The sequence below is a fragment of the Urocitellus parryii genome, chromosome 6, assembly GCF_045843805.1.
Source record: "Urocitellus parryii isolate mUroPar1 chromosome 6, mUroPar1.hap1, whole genome shotgun sequence".
NCBI classification, from domain to species: domain Eukaryota; kingdom Metazoa; phylum Chordata; class Mammalia; order Rodentia; family Sciuridae; genus Urocitellus; species Urocitellus parryii.
The window spans coordinates 131,560,534-131,581,831 of NC_135536.1; the positions used below are offsets into that span (position 1 = coordinate 131,560,534).

At 39.0% G+C, this 21,298-nt stretch overlaps 1 protein-coding gene across 7 annotated transcripts in view; it reads left to right on the top strand.

Moving 5' to 3' along the window:
• The first annotated feature begins 4,167 nt into the window (after positions 1–4,167).
• Fsd2 (fibronectin type III and SPRY domain containing 2) overlaps positions 4,168–21,298 on the top strand; it is a 40,787-nt gene continuing 23,656 nt past the window's right edge. Inside the window, exons 1-7 of one of the 7 annotated variants that reach the window (XM_077799742.1) lie at positions 4,168–4,344; positions 4,983–5,022; positions 16,160–16,226; positions 16,347–16,464; positions 16,541–16,616; positions 17,787–18,498; positions 18,794–18,889. In XM_077799742.1, coding sequence (XP_077655868.1) covers positions 17,860–18,498; positions 18,794–18,889 — 735 coding nt within the window. In that variant the 5' untranslated portion in view covers positions 4,168–4,344; positions 4,983–5,022; positions 16,160–16,226; ... (1 more) ...; positions 16,541–16,616; positions 17,787–17,859. The remainder of the gene's footprint in view (positions 4,345–4,982; positions 5,023–16,159; positions 16,227–16,346; positions 16,465–16,540; positions 16,617–17,786; positions 18,499–18,793; positions 18,890–21,298) is intronic. The other 6 variants (XM_077799740.1, XM_077799741.1, XM_026388124.2 and 3 more) reach the window with 6 other exon arrangements.

The window sequence follows — 21,298 nt, forward strand, 5'->3', positions numbered from 1 at the left end:
CACAGCCTGTTTCAATCCAGCATCATCCAGTCACAGCAATTATACACAGCTTAACTTAATTATCATCATCTTAATGGCTCGCTGGTGGCACCTTTCAACAATTCCTTCTGGCAAAATGCCAGAGGCCATTCTGGCTGTGGCTCTCAACAGGAATACATTTGTTTATTTTTAGAAAAGAAGTGTAGAGGGGCTGGGGATGTGGCTCAAGCTGTAGCGCGCTCTCCTGGCATGAGTGCAGTGTCCGCGGAAAACTAAAAAATAAATATTAAAATTTTCTCTCTCTCTCTCTCTTTAAAAAAAGAAAAGAAGTGTAGAAAAAATATATACCAAACCTAATAGTAGTGTTACCAAGATGCATGACTGGTTTATATTTGCCTTTAGAGTTCTTTTATAGTATTGATTTTTTTGTTTAAGCCAAATAACATGTTACTATTATAATAAAGAGTTGATATTTTAAAGCCTAAGATGTATGTGACCATTATAAGTAGACACTAGAAAAGGTATAAATAAGAAGATAAAGTAACCCAAAAGAAAAACTGCTCCCATTTTGTGTGTGTGTGTGTGTGTGTGTATGTGTGTGTGTGTATGTGTGTGTGTGTGTGTGTGTGTGTGTGTGTATGTGCGTGGGCGCATGTGTTTTGTCTTATCCATTTGGGTTGCTATAACAGGATACCATAGATGGAGTCACTGATAAACAATAGACATTTATTTCTCACAGTTTTGAAAAATGAGAAGTCTAAGATCAAATCACCACAAATTTGGTGTATAGTGAGGGCCTACTTCCTGATTCATAGTTATAAGGGGCAAGGGAGCCCTTTGGCACTGTATTCATAAGGGCACTAATCCTGTTTGTGAAATTTTCACCTTCATGACCTAATCACCTTCCAAGGCCGCACTTCCAAATACCATCTCAGTTGAGGATTAAATATCAACATATTAGGTTTTTGTTTGTTTAGGTACTGGGTATTGAACCCAGGGGCACTTAACCATTGAGCCACATCCCCAGCCCTTTTTATTTTTTATTTTGATACAGGGTCTCCCTAAGTTGCTTAAGATCTCACTAAACTGCTGAGACTGACTTTGAACTTGTGATTCTCCTACCTCAGCTTCCCGAGCCTCTGGGATTACAGGCATGAGCCAGCAACCTGGCTCAACATATTAGTTTTTGGGAGACATAAACATTTAATAGCATATGTGTATACATGTAAGACAGTTGATTTTTGTTTTTTCACTTGTCTGGGTCACAGGGGTGTCCAGATATTTGGTCAAAGTTTATTCCGGATGTCTATGAAAGTGTTTGGGGATGAAATTAATATTTGAATCTGGAGACTGAGTAAATCACATGTCCCTGCCAAATGTGGGTAAGCTTCTTCCAATTAAAGGTCTGGTAACCTCAAAAATGCTAAATGGGAATTCCTCCTGTCTGATGCTTCCAGATTTTGTCCTGCCTTGAGACTCAAACTGAAACATCTGCTCTTTCTAAATCTTGAGCTTCAGCCTTCAGACTAGAAATACCAGACTGCAGATGCTACCTACTTTCTGGGTCTTCAGCTTACCAATTTCAGATTGTGGGACTCCATTAATGAGAAGTGGTTGGGAGGGGGGCTGGGATTGGGGCTCAGTGGTAGAGCACTTGTCTACTACATGCGAGGCACTGGGTTCAATCCTCAGCACCACATAAAAATAAATAAATAAGTATCCAACTAACACCAAAAAAAAAAAAAAGAAAAAAAGAAGAAGTATGTATTACTGAGGCTCAAACCTAGGGCACCCTGTCACTGAGTTACATCTCTGGCCATTTTTACTTTTTATTTTAAGACAATCTCACTAAGTTTCCCAGGCTGTCCTCAAACTTGGGATCCTTTTGCTTCAGCCTTCTGAGTCATTGGGATTACAGGTATGTGCTACTTTAACCTGTGAGCCAATTTTTTATGATAACTCTTTTTCCATAGATGTAAACATCCTGTTGGTTGTTTCTCTAAAGAACCTTGACTATTATATGTATGTATGTATGTATGTATGTATGTATGCATCTGTAGTACTAAACCAAATGATAGTCTACATGTTTTTTTCCAGTTACAAATATATCGTGGACATTTGCCATATTTAAAAAAATAGGTATAGAGTTTGGGGTATAACTTGGTGGTAGAGTGTGTGCTTAGCATGCACAAGACCTTAGGTTCAATTCCCAGCATCAAAAACAAAACTAGAATAAGTAGCTACATCATTATTTTTTATACTTGAAAATATTGGGTTGACCATTTTATAATTAATGAATACTCTAATGGTAAACATAGGTTAATTTCCATTTTCTGCACATATAAACAATGCTATGTTGGGCTGAGGATGTAGCTCAGTGGTACAGTACATGCTTAGCATGTTTATGGCCCTGGGTTCAATCCCCAGGACCATTTAAAAAAATAAAAAGAAACAAAATGCTGGCTGGGCATGTGGCTCAAGCGGTAGCGCGCTCACCTGGCATGCGTGTGGCCCAGGTTTGATCCTCAGCACCACATACAAACAAAGAAACAAAATGCTGTGGTCTCTATTCTTGCACATCCATCTTTGCATAATTTTCTCTTAATTTTTCTTTTGATATTTTGCTTCTAATATTTTTATTTTACAAATACATGCAGTAATGTATTTAAAATACTCTCAAAACAATACATATAAATATGAAAATTCAAAATCAGATCACCATATACAGTCTTTCAAAGGAAATTGTCCAGAACCTGATTCATGCTTCTGAGACCTCTCAGTTAATTGAAGAAATAAATAGGAGTCAAGTAGAGAAAAGAGGCTATTTGAGATTAAAAGTGCTAGAGGAGTTTCACTGGAGGAAACTGCTCAGGCTGGGGAAGATTTGCCATGCCATCCTCTAGCCTGAAGCCCCATGAGGGGGTCCTCAAAGGGACCCTTTAGAGAGCTTGATATGTTTCCTGCATTTGGACCCATGATGCCTGGAATGAGAGGTTTGGCTGCTTTGGTAACAGAGCCAGTGGGACTGACCGCATTGGAGTCACCTGCATCCCAGAGTTTGACAGGACCATGGATGGGGACTTTTGTCTTAGATCCAAATGTGGGCCAACAGGAAAAGTAACCTAGATCCTGCCCAAAAGAGCTACCTACCTGGAGAAGGAGACCTCAGCTGAGAGATCCTGCTAGTGGTCCTCCAGATCCCTGAGGAGAAATAAAAAAAGATTGCCAGGAAGAGAGGAGCTGTCAGCTCGTGATGGGAATTAAGGAGAGGGGTCTCTGTGAAGGAGATCTCTCAAGATGTATAAAAGATCCCCATAAGAGATTCAGGTCTAAGCATCTCCCAGACCCCAGAAACCCAAAGTTAGCACCTATTGTGGCATTTATTCAAATGGAACCCACATTCAGCAGCTCAGGGAGGAATGTGGAAGGAGAGGTCCACCTCACTCTGTCTCTCCTCAGAGAGGTTTCCTGCTAAAGAGGCCCTAGCTGGGGCTGGGGATGTGGCTCAAGCGGTAGAGTGCTCACCTGGCATGCCTGCGGCCCAGGTTGGATCCTTAGCACCACATACCAACAAAGATGTTGTGTCTGCCGAAAACTAAAAAAATAAATAAATAATTCTCTCTCTCTCTCTCTCTCTCTCTTTACAAAAAAAAAAAAAAAGAGGGGAGATTTTGATACTGGCTAACAAAGCAGGTTTGGCTTTTTGGTTCATATATTGAATTGGATATTCCATTACTGAATTGACACTATGGCTTCAAGTGACCATAAGACTGTGTGTTAACTAAAAGGGAACAGAAGATCATAGCTTCTTCTAGATTTTCATCCAGAGAGAGGAATAATCCCCACTTTGAACACACTTTAAAGGAATGATCAGAGAAAAATAAAAATAAAATAAACTGCATTTGATTACCTCCAGTTTGTGCTTGTTCAGAACACTCTGGGAAAGCACAGGAAAAAGGCATACAATACAGCCCAAGGGCTGCCAGACCCTTCCTGGTCTTGCAGTGACAGCCCCACCCCTCTACATGTGGCCAGCCATCTGAGTCACAGGTCTCAAATGCCCACAGTAGATGAAGTAACCCAGAGCACAGCATGTGACCCCTCCTGATGACACGTGAGCAGTAAGAAGTGGCAGGTCTATATTTGGACTTTCACTCCCAGCAGGCCTGTTGCTATTTGCAGCCAGAGCCAGTTCATGTTACCATCCAGCTCTGGTGTCCCACTTGCGGAATCCTGGTAGAGGTAGCCTGCAGGGCATGCAGAGGTCATCAGGAAAGAAAGCCTGCTGAACATGGAATCGATTTTCTAGCAGAAATCCAGATCCTCTGAATTAAGAGAAGGATTTATGGACCCTTAAATTAGCAGGCAAGTTTTGGGGTAGTCATATTATTCTAACGCAAACCGTATCATTAGAAACTCTCAACTAAATGCCACTGTTAGTACAATATCTTTCCTTTAGATGGAAAGGGATATCATGGCAAATCACAGATGTTTAAATTACACCTAACAGTGCAAATGTTTCTGTGACTTCTTGTAGCAGAAATTTGCACTTACTGAATATGGAGTTGGTACCAAGTTTGAAAAGCTGTTATGAGTAGGGAGAAGCTGATGATTCGTGGAATGTCTTTAGCATGTTTTTAATGCAGGGCCTATTTGCTAGATGGTTTGATATTGATATTATCTGACTATACTATACTATTGGGTTGATAAATACTTTTTTAATTTTAATCTGCATGTGAATGCTGGCAATTCATAATTTCATTCTTTGATTCAAATACTGAAAAATAGAATTGTAGTTGCTTCTTGTGGGTGCAGAGAACCTCCTCCCACAGAGTGTTTTCAGGTTAGTGCTGTACCTGAAAAGCTAATCTGAACCAGTTTGCATTACTGTACAGCTAATGCTTCATAGCCAGTTTTCTTTACCTGTAGCTCAAGAATTGCTAGGGGCTACATGAATGAGCTTCAATAATTATATACAAAAATGTGTCTTTATGGATTCGCAGGTTTCAGAAGATTCTCAGACAAGCCCATAACCCACAAAAGGTTAAAAAAATATTGTTGGAAGACTTTTTAAATTAAAACACAGAGACATACCTCTCATATACAACTTAAGAAAAAAATTTTAACTGACACTATAGCACAGAGATGTGGCAATCTGCCCAAATGTGATGTATTGCTTTACTTTCTAAGTCTTCATTTCATACTTTTTAAATGACAATGTATCATCAACGTTCCTTTCTTCCCAAATTTTGATTCTGGTAAGAAGGTGCAAGAGTATAGATTTTGAGAAAAAAAAATATATGTATTAATTGTGGGCTGTGTTGCAAAACTCCTGCTTTGAAACTAAGCATACAGACCAGTTTGTGTTTATGTGTTCAAAAGGCAAACACAGGCTTGGAAAAACATGTTCTCAATAGCATGTGTGTTAAATGTTTTCCAGTCTCTTTCCTGTCTACCTCAGCATTCAAAAAGAATGTTCCTAAGAGTTCAACTTGGTATTTCACATCCCAGCTTCTATTTGAAAGAATTTATTGTGATGATTTATAGATAATACAGAATTCTGATTATCTCTCTCTTGGTAGCACATGGAAATGTGTTATTTTTAGAGGGCTGCTCCTCAGTCTGTAGGCAGTATGGTTTAGTGGAAACCTGGATTTGAATCCAAGCTCTTTATCTGCCTGGCAGTATGTCTAGTGCCAGCACAGGGCTAGATACAGAATAGCCAGATAAATCCTTGTTATGTGAAATTGGCCATAAGCAAGGCTCTTGGCCTCATAGGAAGTCAGTTTTGCCATCCTAAAATCTGGAAATTGAATTAAGGACCCTCTGACCCTAGAATACCACATCTCTCCTAAGCCTTGGGAACTGTTACTTTGGGGTGCAGGGTGTCCCCATAGCAGTGTCCATGCCTGATTATGATGAGGCTGTTTTGCCAATCACCAACTTCTTTCAAGGGACAAGTGTTCCCACAGTATCCACAGATGATGCTGCAGCCACTGTGGACCCTTACTTCCTGTTCCCAGTCCAGGAAGGAAGTTCCCTCACCCTGTATAAGTAACAAGATAGAAGGCTTCTAAACTGGCCAGATGCTGGTCCAAGTAATGATAATAGTAGTAACACAACACAAACAATAATATCAGTAGCTAACATTTGCTGAGGACTTGCTTTTTTGCATTTTATCTTATTTTATTTTTACTTGTTCTTTTTAGATATACATGACAGTAGAGTATATTTTGATATATTATACATATATGGGGTATTTTCTAATTATAATCCCATTTTTGTGGTTGTACATGGTGTGGAGTTACACTGGTCGTATATTCATATATGACTATAGGAAAGTTACGTCTGATTCATTCTGGTTTTCCTATTCCCATCCCCCCTCCTATCCCTTCATTCCTTTTTGTCTAATCCAACGAACCTCTATTCTCCCCTACCATCTCTTACTGTGTATTAGCATCCACCTATCAAAGAGAACATTTGTCATTTGGTTTCGGGGGGAATTGGCTTATTTCACTTAGCATGATAACTGAGCACTTACTTTAAGCCATGTACAATGCTAAGCAATTTACCTACTTATACCATTTCATTTAAGTGTCAACCTTATAAGGTAGACACTGTTAATGAACCTGTTTTATAGTCCATGAAAGTGAAGCCTGGGGAGGTAGTTTTGCTAAGGTCACTCTGCTAGGATGTAGCAAAGATAGAATGCAAACATAGGACTGTGTAACTCCAGAGGGCAGTGGCATTGGGAAGGGGTGAAGATGGAGGGAGGACAGATGTTTATCTAGAGATTCAGGACACAGGGCCAGAATCAGAATGAACTGATCATTCATTAGTTTGGCTGACATAAAGGACAAGCTTCTGGTCTCTGATTTGGGTGCTGGAGTTGGGGGAGGGGGGTCATGCTAATGGGCAGCAGGAATGCAGTGGTTCTGTGGAGACTGTGGCAGGCATTTGACTGGGTAGGGGCTTAAGGAACAGTAGTGAGGAGATGCTCAACAGGAAGAAGTGTCTGGGCCAAGGCCTGGAAGGGACTTACAGGGAGGACACTGAGAGGGAGCAGAAGGAACAGAGGGTATCCACAGGTGAAGAGGGTGTCCATAGGCTGCTTGGAGAGTGAGGAGCTAGGGAATGGGGCTGGTGCCTGATGTCTAAGGGAATTAAGACTTATCAGTGATGAGGATCTGAGAACATAGGACATCTCAGAACATGAACTTACCACTTCCATCTGAGCAGAGCAGCAGAGTGCTGGACTTGTACTTGGCAGGGACACTCAGAGGAAGAGCCACAGGGCACGTGGTCAGCAAATTGTGGAGACAAGGTAGTTTTCAGGAAGATTTCTGCCTACAGGGTACATTCAGGTATGATATTGGAGTCAGAAAGAAACTGTGATTTTTGTCTATGTGACCAGAGCCTGTGCTTTACAAAGGAGAGGAATCCTGGGTCCTAGGAAAGAGGGAGAAGTTGTGCCCCATCCCTGGGTGGGGTAATCATCACTCACTTGCTTTTCTGGGGCCTCCTTGAGAGCAGGACCTGTCTCTCATTCATTCCACCCCCAGTATCTAGCACCATCCTGTTATCTTTAATCCACTCCTTACCAGGCCCATGAACAGTCATGCTAGAGCAATGAATGATTCCCAGTGCCACAGTCCCTGCATGCAGCAGGGTCATGCAGAGTCACAGAAGTACCCCAGGTTTCCCCAGATGACTTCTATTTGGATTCAGACTTCGCAGGTCACTCCATGTTCCCCATAATATGTAGGCACCAGAATTTTGGAAACTGTAGAATGACCAGATGGAGCCTAGAGTGCCCCAAGCAGGAGAAGCAGATGTCAGAGCCCAAGTAGAGTGAGGATAGACAATTGCTTCTAAGCCTGGGAGACCTGCTGCTGGCTGACAAGAGGTCCCCAGAGAGGAAGCATGAACCTCCCATCTTCTCAGGTTCTGTTTACAGATCACTCGTTTTCTCCTCATCTTTTTCCTCCTCCACTTCCTTTTCTTCCTCCACTTTCACCACCTCCTCCTGTTACCAGTAGCCAATCCAGGGACTCTGCCTGGATCCCAGCTGGCTGAATTTGGCATAAGAAATAAACAAATGATGTAAAAAAGAAAAATGAATTTTATGCAGTTTGAGCAAACTGGGGGAAGCAGTTAGATGGTTTCTCTACCAGTCCTATAGAATTGGTTAGGATTTACAAAAACAAGAGCCAGGAGATATACATACATGGAGTTAGCTAGGCTGTGCCAGCCAGAGAACAGGTCTGTTTTAGCTCTCTTGATGCACACACAGGCCAGTAGGTAGTTTTTTGTTTCCATTCTCAGCATGAGGCAAATCCGGAGCTAAAACTATTCAGAACTTTTAATCTCAAAGTCTCTGTTCCAACTCCCCGTTCCATGTAATGCCAAGTCTGAGCTCAAAGCAGACATTAGCAATAAGACATCATTTCTGTGCAGTGGGAATAATTGTGATTAACTGGAAAATCAGACATACTAGAGTGTGAAGGCAGGACCCAGAGCCTCTTAGGACAATAGGCTCTGAGGGTTTTGTTGAGAATTCTCCACTAAATAAGGGACTTAAGGACCTAGGATTGATCATGGTGAGAGGAGACAAAGTAGTGTTGAAAGGCAACACTGTAGCTGAAAGGCAACACTGACCTTGGGAACTACTGAAGGGAGATGTGGGCTAAGGTGCAGGTGATATGCATGGTAACCTGAAGGAGCTAGCAAACCTTTGGGTCTGGCTGGGGAGACTTCCTGGTCCAGATCAGCACTAGTTTTGCAGGGATACAGACTTTTTGTGGGAAGGAGATGTGCCCTGGCACAACTCAAAACACAATTGTATAGCTCTGTGAACAGACTGTACTAGTGAGGATGAGTAGGACTGCCCTAGCCAGGGTCTAATGGTGGGCAGGGTTCTTAGCAATAACCCCTCAAAACACCCAGGTCATAGAACTTTCAAAAATCATAGATGCTCTGAAGGCAAAGTACAGACTTTGGGGCCTGGCAGCCACTTGTTTGTGATGCTGCCTCTAGAAACCTATCTTCATTCATCCCTTCTCCTTGCCCAGGCAATGGACCAGGTCCTGGAAAATCCAGAGGCAAATCTAGAGAGTCCCTGGATTGGCTACCGGTAACAGGAGGAGGTGGTGAAAGTGGAGGAAGAAAAGGAAGTGGAGGAGGAAAAAGATGGTGCCAGTTGGCATGGACCAGGACATGGGGCATCTGGTACCTTGTGCATCAGTCTGACTTGATGAAAGTAATTGGATGGTGGTGATAGTTGCTCAGTTCTGTGAATACACTAAAAATTACTAAACTCTATACTTTAAAATGGTGAACATTATCTTATATAAATTATATCTTAATAAAGCTATCATTTTAAAAATTATAAAAGAGTTTCTGAGATATCATAAATATTCATGTTTTCAAATAAACCCATTTAATAACCCTTTTAAATTTATTCATTAGATTCTTAAAAATACTATGGAAGTTTGATATCCTTTATCAAGTATCTTAGAAATATAAAAACAAACTGTTCTATAATATTAGAAATTTTACATTGTTCCTTTTTCTCCTCAAACTTGCATTTCCATTCTCAACAGAATTTTGTCCTGATAATATTTTGCTAAGCTTAGAAAATCATTTATTGATCATCTATTATATTTTTCTACAAAAATGCAAATGTATTACTTGAGATTTAAATTTTTTTTCTTATTTTCCTGGAATCATATATCTCTAAATAGTACTCTCTTTTTCCTTCTGAATTAAGTTACCAATATAATTTTTATAGTCACACATAACAATATATATATATATATATATATACACACACACACATTACAAATTTTGATAAATAATTAATAAACAAAAATAAATCTGAGCTGGGTGCATGGCACATGCCTATTATACTAGCAACTTGGGAGGCCAAGGAAGGAGAATTACAAGTTCAAGGCCAGCCTCAGAAACTTAGCAAGGCCTTATGCAACTTAATAAAATCCTGTCTTAAAATAAAAAATTTTTAAAAGGCTGGTGATATGGCTCAGAGGTTAAGCACCCTGGGTTCAATCTCCAGTACAAAAATAAAACAAAACAGAAATGTACTTCTTAATGAGGTGGATAGGATTTTTCTTTTTAATTCTTGTGCTCATGAATGAAAATTCTATTACCTATTCTAGAATGCAACAGAAATTATAGTGACTTGTCTTCCTGTTTTCACTTTGTTGATGTAAGCACAGAGTGACCTTGCTTATCTGTATAAGTAGATGGAAATGTAAGCAAGTTATAGTAATGTCATTCAGCTCTTTGAACTCTTTTTGAAATGTATGCTGAAATTATATAGTGATCTATCATGAAAAAATTTTAATAATATATCAGCTGACAACTTGATTAGATCCTCCTTCAATTTTGTTGAAAGCAAAGAATTGGAAACCACTTAGCTTGAAAATTTTTTTCTTACCCATTCATTAATGTCATTCACTCTCTCAACATTGTTACCAATACTTCAAATTGTCCTTTCATTTAGCCCCCTGGAGGTTTTTTTAAATTTCCAAGCATTGAAATCTTATAGTGCAATGTAATACTCAGGATGAACGAAGGGTAGTTTTATAATAAAGAGAGGAAGGGCTACTGTGCCAAGTGAATCCACATAAAGCCTCAAATACTCATTCCCAGGCAAGTGTCTCTGGGAACGATTAAATGTGAGATTGAGCATCTGGAAATCCTTAAAACCATCCATGCTTGCATACCCCTTGCAAAGTTTCATGTACACATGACATAGTCTGAAGACCTGTGATACAAATGCCACCCTCTGAAGGAGCCTGAATGTGAACAAATGAGAGAAAGAATGGTATCAAGAGTGGAAAGCCAGGTGGAAAGGAGGTTACTTTTGGGGCTGGGGTTGTGGCTCAGCAATAGAGCACTTGTCTGGCACGTGTGAGGCCCTGGGTTCTATCCTCAGCACTACATATCAATAAATAAATTAAGGTATTGTGTCAACTACAACTAAAAAATATTTTTAAAAGGAAGTTACTTTTTATGCTGGGATAATGTATATTATCTATAATGATCTGTTGCAGAACAGATTATTCTAGAACTTGATAGCTTAAAATAAATATTTATTATCTTATATGGTTTATGAGGGTCAAGAATTAAGAATAGCCAGGCAGTGAGGTAGGAGGATCACAAGCTCGAAGCCACCTCAACAATTTAGCAAGATCCTATCTCAAAATAATAAATAAAGAGTATTGGAGATGTAGCTCAGTGGTAGGTTCCAACTCCAGTACTGAAAAATAAAATAAAATAAAAAAGAGAGCTGAGAGTAGCTTATTGGGGGTGATTATGACTCAGGATCTCTCATGAGGCCTTGTGACCACTTTCCCTCCATTCCCACCCAGTCTTGGTTTACTGATGTCTCTGTTTTTCTTCCTTGTGGACCAGCTCTGACCAGGACAACTCAGTGAATTTGTTTGCCATGACATGGGTTGCAATCACAACTTTCTCAATGAGATCTGAACCCCTGTTAAGTTTATCCTTGTTAAGAATGTTTCCCTCTGCCTTACAGTATCCTTTAGAATTTTCCAACTTTATAGTTACTATTCTACTGTAGCTTAATATTTTATGGTAAGTTGTCTTCCTTCCATGTTGTATGTGTAGTCCTTAGCAGACTTGTAGATGTCAATCTGGTTTACTCTGGTTTTCTTTCCTACTAAAAAGTTGAGGACTGGAATGTTAACTGTTAGGTTAACATTCTTTAACTTGAATGTTATCTTTTATTTTGGGGTGTCATATATTATTTTGTAGGAAATATCATTTTGTGATATGGAAAAAGTCACAATAACTTAACTCCAAAGAATCATTGTCATTGAGAAATTCTAGAGAGGCTTGTCATAATGTATAGATATCAAAAATTAATAACTAAGATAGCCAATCATATGCTGTATATAGGAGACACACTTTAGATTCAAAGATACAAATAGATTGAAATTAAAAGGAGAGAAAAAGACATATTATGTAAACAACATTTACAAGAAAGCTGGAGTGACTATATTGACATCAGAAAAAGCAGACTTTAAAATTTTAAAAAATTCCTAGAGATAAAAAGAGACATTTATCCCTATGAAAGAATCAGTACATCAAAAATACATAATAATTATGTATGTATATGCACCTATCAAGAGCACACTAAAATGCAAGAAGCAAAAACTGACATAAATGAAGAAATAGATAATATAAAAATAATAGTTGAAAACTTCAATACTTTACTTCCAATAATGAATAAAACAACTAAGTGAAGATCAACAAGGAAATGGAAGATGTGAATATTATTGTAAACCAACTGAACCTAATAGACATCTCTACAACACTCTATTCAATAATATCAGAATACACATTCTTCTAAAGAACATACAGAACATCTTTCAAAATAGCCCATAAAACATTATTATGCTAGCCCATTTTTATAGTACCTCATAAAACAAACCTCAATAATTATAAAAGGATATAAATATTATAAGATATATTCTCTAACCACAATAGAATGTAATTAGAAATCAATAACCTAAAGAATTTGGGAAACTCACAAATATGTGGAAATTAAACAATACACTCCTAAATAACCAAAGTGTACAAGAAGAAACTTAAAGGGAAATTAGAAGATACTTAATAAATAATGAAAATAAAACATATCAAAACTTGTGGGATGCATCCAAAGTTGTACTTAGAGGGAAAACTGCACCTATAAATACCTATATTTAAAAAGAAGAGGGCTGGGGATTTGGCTCAAGTGGTAGCGCGCTCGCCTGGCATGCGTGGCGCGCTGGGTTTGATCCTCAGTATCACATAAAAATAAAATAAAGATGCTGTGTCCACCGAAAACTAAAAAATAAATATTAAAAAAATTCTAAAAAAATTAAAAAATAAATAAAAAGAAGAAAGATCTCAAATCAATACCTGAAGACTCTGGAAAAAAGAACATCAAACCAAAAAAAGCAAGCAAAAGGAAGGAATTAATAAATATTAGAGTGAATTTAAAAATACAAAAGCAACAGGAGAAATCAAAGAACCAAAAAAAAAAAATGATTCTTTGAAGTGACTAACAAACTGACCAATTTAATTGTAGTTAAATTGGCCCAGAAAAAAAGGGAGAAGACCCAAATGACTAGAATCAGAAATGATTTAGGGGACATTTTTACCAAGCTTACAGAAACCACAAAAAAAAGTCTAAAGAGAAATACTATGAACAATTTTATTTCAATATATTAGATAGCTTAAATGAAATGGGCATTTCATAGAAAGACACAAGCCACCAAAACTGACTTAAGAAGAAATAGTTAATCTGAAAAGTTCTATAGTAAGAAAAGATTTTAAATTAGTAATCAAAATCTACCCACAAGGAAAGCTCAGGACCATATGACTTCACTATGGTAGTAAATTCTACCAAGCATTTAAAAAAAAATTAGTACCAATTCTTCACAAACTCTTTCAAGAAGAAAATGAATGTTTCCCATCTTATTTTCTGAGCTATGTTGCCCCAATACCAAAACCTGAGAAAGATTAAAAAAAAAAAAAAAAACCTGCAAAAAAGTTTAACGTGGACCAAGTGAGATTTTACCCCAGGAATGCAAGATTTGGCATTAGGTTCATAGATCTGACAACAAAAACACAAACAACAAAAATGAAAAAAAAGATAAATTAGACTTCCCCCAAATTAACTTTTTTGTGTGCTTCAAGTAATACCATCAAGAAAATTAAAAGGCAACCTAAGTGTCTCGAGGGGCAAAATTGCGATGTATGCAGTCGAGGGGAGAAATAAAGAATGTCCACACACTTCTGCCCCTTTCAATGCTTTATTCACTCAAATTACTCAATACAATTTCACTCTATAGGTTCTTAATCAAGAAAACCACAATCCTTAATGCTAGGCACAGCAATAGACGTAATCAATTTACAGCAAAGAATTCTAGATTAATTCTAAGCATGCAAAACACACTTAATCATGACAGGTTAATGACAGACATTCCCTCTGCATGCTAAGTTCAAAAGTCTCAAGCCTTAGGCTTTATGTCCAGCAGATGCACACTTAGACTGTGGTGATCAGATCTGGAACCAAGGCAGGCTTTTCCTGGCATGGAGTGGACCCGTTGAGGAGAAGGTTGCGGCTCTCACCAGAGTCCAAACAAGGCGGTAGAGTTTGAGAGCAGTGAGGATCATGCAGAGGATCAGGAACAATGACAAGTAATGGGATGTCAGGTCCTCATCAGGCTCTCCAGCTCGAGTGCATCCTTGTTTTGGCTGGCTGAATCCCTGTTCATTTGCTCTTTTATACTAAATTTTGGGGCTTTTGACCCCCTTTTAATCCTTATCAGCTACCACTGGATTTCTCAGTGACATCATTTACCCTGGGGTCAGAAACATCTGGTCTGGTGGTCTCTACCCTGATCTTCTAGCCTTTCCCTCTTATCAGATGAGGACAGCCTGCCAGGGGCTTCACTCTGTTTATCAGGGTGAGAGGAAGAAACTTGTTTGAGGCCATCCTGGAGGGCTCTGTGGGTATGGCTGGTGAGACTGTAGGTTTCAAACTGGAGTTTTAAAAATGGAGTTGCTTAGGCTCAGGCCTAAGGCCATCCTCACACTAAATATAGGGGAAAATATTTTTTAAATGAAGAATCCAGTAATAAATAGGCTAAGATCTAGAATATTTGAAAAACTTCTGTGTGTGTGTGTGATGCTAATATGTGTGTGCTACAACATGGATGAATCTTGAAAACATTATGCTAAGTGAAAAAAGCCAGCCACAAAACATACTTATATACATTATATCTAAGGTATAGTATATAAATACTATATGCTAAATATATGATATCTAAGTACCATGTGTTAATTGCACTACTGGAGCACTCGGGATCATATATTATAAAATTCCACTTATGTAAAATGTCCAAACAGGAAAATCAGTAGAGATAGAAAGTAGATTAGTGTTTGCTTAGGCTGGGGAAAATCTAGGGGTGATTACTAAAAAGGTACAGAGTTTCTATTTAAGGGGATGAAATGTTCTAAAAGTGCCAGTGACTACTGAACACGTATGTGAATATATTAAAAACCATTGGGCTGAGGATGTGGCTCATGTGGTAACGCGGTCGCCTGACATGTGCAGGGTGCTGGGTTCGATCCTCAGCACCACATAAAAAGAAAATAAAGATGTTGTGTCCACCGAAAACTGAAAAATAAATATTAAAAAAAATTCTCTCTCTCTTTAAAAAAAAAACAACCACTGACTTAAGCACTTTGCCATTGGAAGGTAGCTGTTTGTGAGGAGTGTGTCCTTTGTGCAATGTGGCAATAGGTTTTAGAGAAAAACTGAAATCTCTAGTTAATTATGTTCCCTGTAGTTGGATATCTGTCTCCTGGCTGCCATATAGACTAAGGCTCAAATCCCTGTTCAACAACTTACTGTGCTCTTGCCTGAGGTCCCCTCTTGGAACCACAGTTTCCTCTTCTATAAAATGGGTATAATACCGGCCCTACCTACCACATAGGGTTGAGGGAGGATATTAATATATATATATACTGCATAGCGCAGAAAGAGCACATAGAAAATGCTTTTTAATAAGTAGCAGCTAGTAATAGTGTATTTACTATTACTATTATAGTGTTTTGGTTTTTCAGGGGTGCTATGAGCTATAACCCCAATCCTTTTAATTTTTTATTTTGAGACAAGGTCTCACTAAATTGTTCAGGGCCTCACTAAGTTGATGAGGCTGGCTTTGAACTTACAATCTTCCTGCCTCAGCCTCTGGAGCTACTAGGATTACAGGTTTGAGCCACTGCATCCAGCACTATTATTATTGTTGTTATTTTTCTAGACCATTAAAATAGTGGGCATTACATATAGTGAAAATTATGTTCATTTTATTTAATACTACTATAAGTCTTTTTCTAAGTAATTATTTGTTCTCTGTAAATATTTTGAGGATGATTTGTATTCTGTACAGTGTATATATATTCTTGTTTACTTAACTGTTCTCTTAACCATTAAGACTTTAAAAAGGTGTTTTATGTTATTTAAATTTTTTTGTTGTGGACTTTTATATATAGAAATAAATGTTTTCTATGTATGTGGGGTTTCCCCTTGAATTCCAAAAGAGGATTGCTAGGCTAAAAAATTGCCAAATTTGTTCTCCAGGTGTGCGGACATTCTAATCAGTAGCACATGATGGTGTTCATCTCATCATACTCTCACCCAGTTTCAGGTATCATTTTTTTTATAACATTTATTTTTTAGTTATAGATGGACACAATACCTTCATTCTATTTATTTATTTATTTATTTATTTATAAAGAGAGAGAATTTATTAATATTTATTTTTTAGTTTTTCAGTGGACACAACATCTTTATTTTATTTTTATGTGGTGCTGAGGATCGAACCCAGAACCTTGAACATGCTAGGCAAGCAGCTCTGCCCCTGAGTCACAACCCCAGCCCCTGAGGTATTATTTTTTTTAAATATTTTTTATTTCCTAATTAGACACAATACCCTTATTTTATTTATTTATTTTTATGTAGTGCTGAGGATCGAACCCAGGGCCTTGAATGTGCTAGGCATGTACTCTACTGCTGAGCCACAACCACAGCCCCTCAGGTATCATTTTTATATTTTAAAAATATTTACAAACTGGAAAGGCAAAATGACTTCTTATTTATTTGTTCTCTGTTACTCATAAGTATAGACAGCTTTTCAAATATTTTTTATAGCTAATATATAAAAAGTAATAATCCTGTGAATTATCCTTGTACATTCATCTATTTAGATCTTAATTTTTCAATGAGTTACACACATTTTAAAACTGAATAATTAAGCTAGGCGCGGAGGTGCATGCCTGTAATCCCAGCAGCTGGGGAGGCTGAGGCAGGAGGATTGCAAGTTCAAAGCCATCCTCAGCAACAGCGAGGCACTAAGCAACTCAGTGAGACCCTGCCTCTATATAGAATGCAAAAAAAGGGATGAGGATGTGGCTCAGTGGCTGAGTACCTCTGAGTTTAACCCCCCAAATAGTAACAATAAATAGCTGGCTGTGGTGATGTACATCTTTAATTGCAGTGACTCATGAGGCTGAGGCAAGAGGATCACAAGTTTGAGGTCAGTCTCAGCAACTTAGTGAGACCCTACTTAAAAATAAAAAACAAAAAGGGCTAGAGATGTGGCTCAGTGGTGAAGTACCATGGGGTTCAATCCCTAGTACTGTAAAATAAAGAAAAACAACAAAATAAAATTATATCCTGAAACTCTTCCCATTATTTTCTCTTTGAAGTTTTAGGCTTTTTAAAAAAATATTTATTTTGTAGTTGTAGGTAGACACAATACCTTTATTTTGTGTTTATGTGATGCTGAGGATTAAACCCAACACCTCACACATGCTAGGCAAGCACTCTACCACTGAGCCACAACCCCAGCTGTAGGTTTTAGGCTTTTTTTTTTTAATGCATAGGAGTCTTTTGTTAGTCAAATCTATTGACATTTCTCTTTAAATTTCTTCTCTTAAAGCTTAGAAAGTCCACCCTCCCAGAGAAATCATAGCTTTCCTTTTTAAAAAAATATATATTTTCAATTATAGATGGACATAATAACTTTATTTTATTTATGTGGCTCAAACCCAGTGCCTCACATGTGCTAGGCAAGTGCTCTACATCTGAGCCACAACTCCAGCCCTGCTCAGATAATTTTTTTTAAAAAAATATTTTGTGTGAAGTAGTAGAAACCAAAGATATGACCTTCTCAGGCACTGATTTTCCCCTTGTTTTTGTGTTGTAGGATCTAAGATATTCACTATTAACTGTCCAGGAAGGATTGTTCAAAGATACTTCCTAGAGTTTCCAGAGTAACAATGGAGGAGGAAGCTGGGGAGGAATCTGGGCTGGACAGGTCTACTGCCCCTAAGGACTTCCACTTTTATAACATGGATCTGTATGACTCTGAAGACAGAATGCAGATCATTCCACAAGAAAACACTAGAATGAGAAGAGAAGTAGTCCAAGCTGAAATGACCAAGGACCCAAGAGGGGCAGGGGAAAGGAAGATTCAAAGAGACCTTCAAGAGGAAGTGGATGATCTTGTCCATTTATATGGACTTGAAGATGAACAGGAGTTAGGGGATGAGTTTGTTGAGGAAAGCAGAATGGGAGTTTCTGGATATCTTCCTTATGGTATGAAGAGGAGAGACCCAACTAGGGAGCAGAGAGACTGGAGACTTGGAGGAGAGGCAGCTGAGGCTGAGGACCTGGGTTATGGAGGGTGGGGCTTGGCTGGCCAGTGCCAGGACTTGCGGGAAGCCTACAGGTATACCCATGGCCGTGCCAGTGAAGAGTACGAATGCTATGTTATCCCAGAGGAGGAAGACGAGGAAGAAGCTGAGGATGTTTTTTGTGTCACTTGCAAAACTCCAATCAGAGCTGTTGAGAGGGCTTTTGATGAACACAAGGAGCATGAAGTGACCCCTCTCAATAAAGCACTGGAAAGTGCCAAGGTAAATAGATCTCCTGAGTCCTCTGTTTTGATGTCACATTTGTGTCTTGGGAAGAGACAGGGAATAAATCTAAAATGCCTTCCCCAAGAGAGATGGAGAGCAGATGTAGCATTAATACCTTTTTAAAAATATTTATTTTTTAGTTGTAGTCGGACACAATACCTTTATTATTATTATTTTTTAATGTGGTGCTGAGGATTGAACCCAGGCCTTGCACGTACTAGGAGAGTGGTCTACCGATGAGCCACAACCCTAGCCCAGCATTAACACCTTCTTTGTGATGCTTGTTGGACAGGATGAAATTCACAAAAACATGTACAAATTGGAAAAGCAGATTATTGAGATGGAAAATTTTGCAAGTCACTTGGAAGAGGTTTTCATCACCGTGGAGGTAAGATTGTGGCTGATGACCTTGGCAGACACATGGCTTCCATCAGTGAGCGAGGAAGCAACTGTTTCTAATAGAAGTTAGAGAGTCTTTTCTTTAAAATGTGAGGTGTCAGTACTGCCCCCTCCCCTTGCCCTTCCTCTGACCTCTCCTAGCACCAAGCCATAAGCCTGGTGGTACTGATTACCTGTTAGCATTCCCTACTGAGTTGTGTGCTCTGGGTGAGGAGGCTTGGTCTTCTGCATTTGTTCATCCCCAGTCCCACTCTAAGGTATGTTTCAAAGCAGGCACTTTATATATTTGTTGAATGGATAAAAGAGGGAACAATCTCCCTGTTGCAGTCCTGCTTCTTCACAGGCTACTTTTTCTCCCTGTGTCTCTTTACCCTAATCACCAATTGCATGTGGTTTAGAACTCCCGTACTTTTTTAACAAAGACACTTCGTGATGGTGTCAACCAGGTAGTGACAGATAAACATTTGCACTCTGGTGTCAAAGAAGGGAACAGCTTTCTTTTGCCCTTGTTTTTTTGCTTGCTTGTTGTTCTTGTTGTGGTGTCCTTTTCCTCATCCTCCACTCCTTCTCTTTTTCCTTACTCTCTTTCTCTTCCTTCATCTTCTCCTCCTCCTTTTCCCCCTTCTCTTCCTTTTTCTCTTCCTCTTCCTCCTCCTCCTCCTCCTCCTCACACACTGGGTGGTACCTGATGCACTGGCTATGACACCAGACATGGCAGGGTTCCTTGTTCTTGGGGATTGTTACTTACAGGCCTTTGGGTACCTATCATGTTTACCACAGAAAGTCAGGTGTGGACTGTTGAAGAGTTTTTAGTTGTTTTATGAGGTAATATGCTCATTCTGCCAGTTATCACTGCTCAAACACAGACATTCTGTTAGCTTTACATGGGTTTCAAAAAATAAGTTAATGTGTTTTCTCTTTCTAGTTAGCTATTTTGTAGATTTTCTTGAAAAAATTATGAATTTAGCATGCCGAATTTGGAAGGGACATCCCATCCTTTGAGGCCTGTCTCCTTGCCCATTCTGAAATAGGGAAGACTGTGAGCTCTTGATCCAGGAGCCAAGATTACTGAGCTAGAAGCTGCTCTTCTGTAACTCTGCTCATGGATTAGATTAGCCCCTAGAGCTAGAACAAGGCTGTACCCCCGTTTCTAGGCCTGCCTCAACAGGCCATTGCAAGACACCCATCCTGTCTTAGATAAGTGGTTTTTTTGTTTGTTTGTTTGTTGTTGTTTTTTACCTTTTTTGCTATCTAATTCTCATAAGATTAATGCTTCCCTGGGTGCGCCCTAATAGGTACATAGCATTTCAATGTAATACCAGAGCCTGACCAACTCTTCCTGCCAAGGTAGACCAGGGTTGAGGACTATAGGACTTTCCTTCTCCTCTTCATGTGGGTGTTCTACTTCTATTAATGCAGCACCAGATTATCAACAGGATCACCTCACATGGATTAAGAGGGCTTCAACCTTAACCTTAAAAGGGAAGAGAACTATTACCTTAATCCCCTGTGAAAGACACAAGGGGCAAAGCTTCCCCTTCAAAGCAGAGGGTATTAGAGGTAGTAGGAGGAGTATGAGGACAAAACTCATTATATATTGTTCTGCCAGCTTTTCACAGATCAGAGTATCTTCATCCTCAGAGAGGACTCGAGGCCATCTTTTATAATTCACACTGGGGAGTCATCTATTACTTTCTCTCACCATTTTTAGCAAGTCTTATGCACATAGTAGGTGTTCATTAATGACTCTGAATGATTGATAAGAGCTTCTTCAGAAATGTCCTCATCATCTGACAAGAATGGCATCAGTCAAAACCCACAAAGCTCTTCTGGGTTTCCAAGATAAGTAATAAGAACCAGAAGCCAATATGCTCTACTTACTATTTTTCAAGTATTGTGCTCCTGGATTAAATGCTGTAGGTACCTACTCTTCTGCTTCCTACATTTTGTCATCCTTCAGGGAGTGCCACCTAGCCACAGTGCTTATTCCTCTTTCCCCTAGTTGTATGATCCCAGTAGATGGAATTTTGATGTTTGTAAGATTCAAATATGAGGAAGTAAAAATGAGCATCATGAGATATCAAGAGCTCAGGAGGGAATGATAGGTGGGGATCTCTCAGGGCAAGCATTTCCACCTTAAGGTCAAAGTTTCCGGTAACAGGCTGATTCATCATTGATAATCTCCCTGGCTGGTTGTCATGGTGATAGGAGATAGCTGAAACTGGAGAGAATTTAAAATGCCACCAGGAAAGACAGCAGTGCTTTTTTGTAAGATTATTCTTGGGAATCTAGGATGGAGACACCCCCCCCCAAGCATTCACCCCAGCATCAGGACAATAGATGACAAAGCAGAGGAACAGAGGGACTAAAACAGCTCTGAGAGGATGTATTTTCCTAC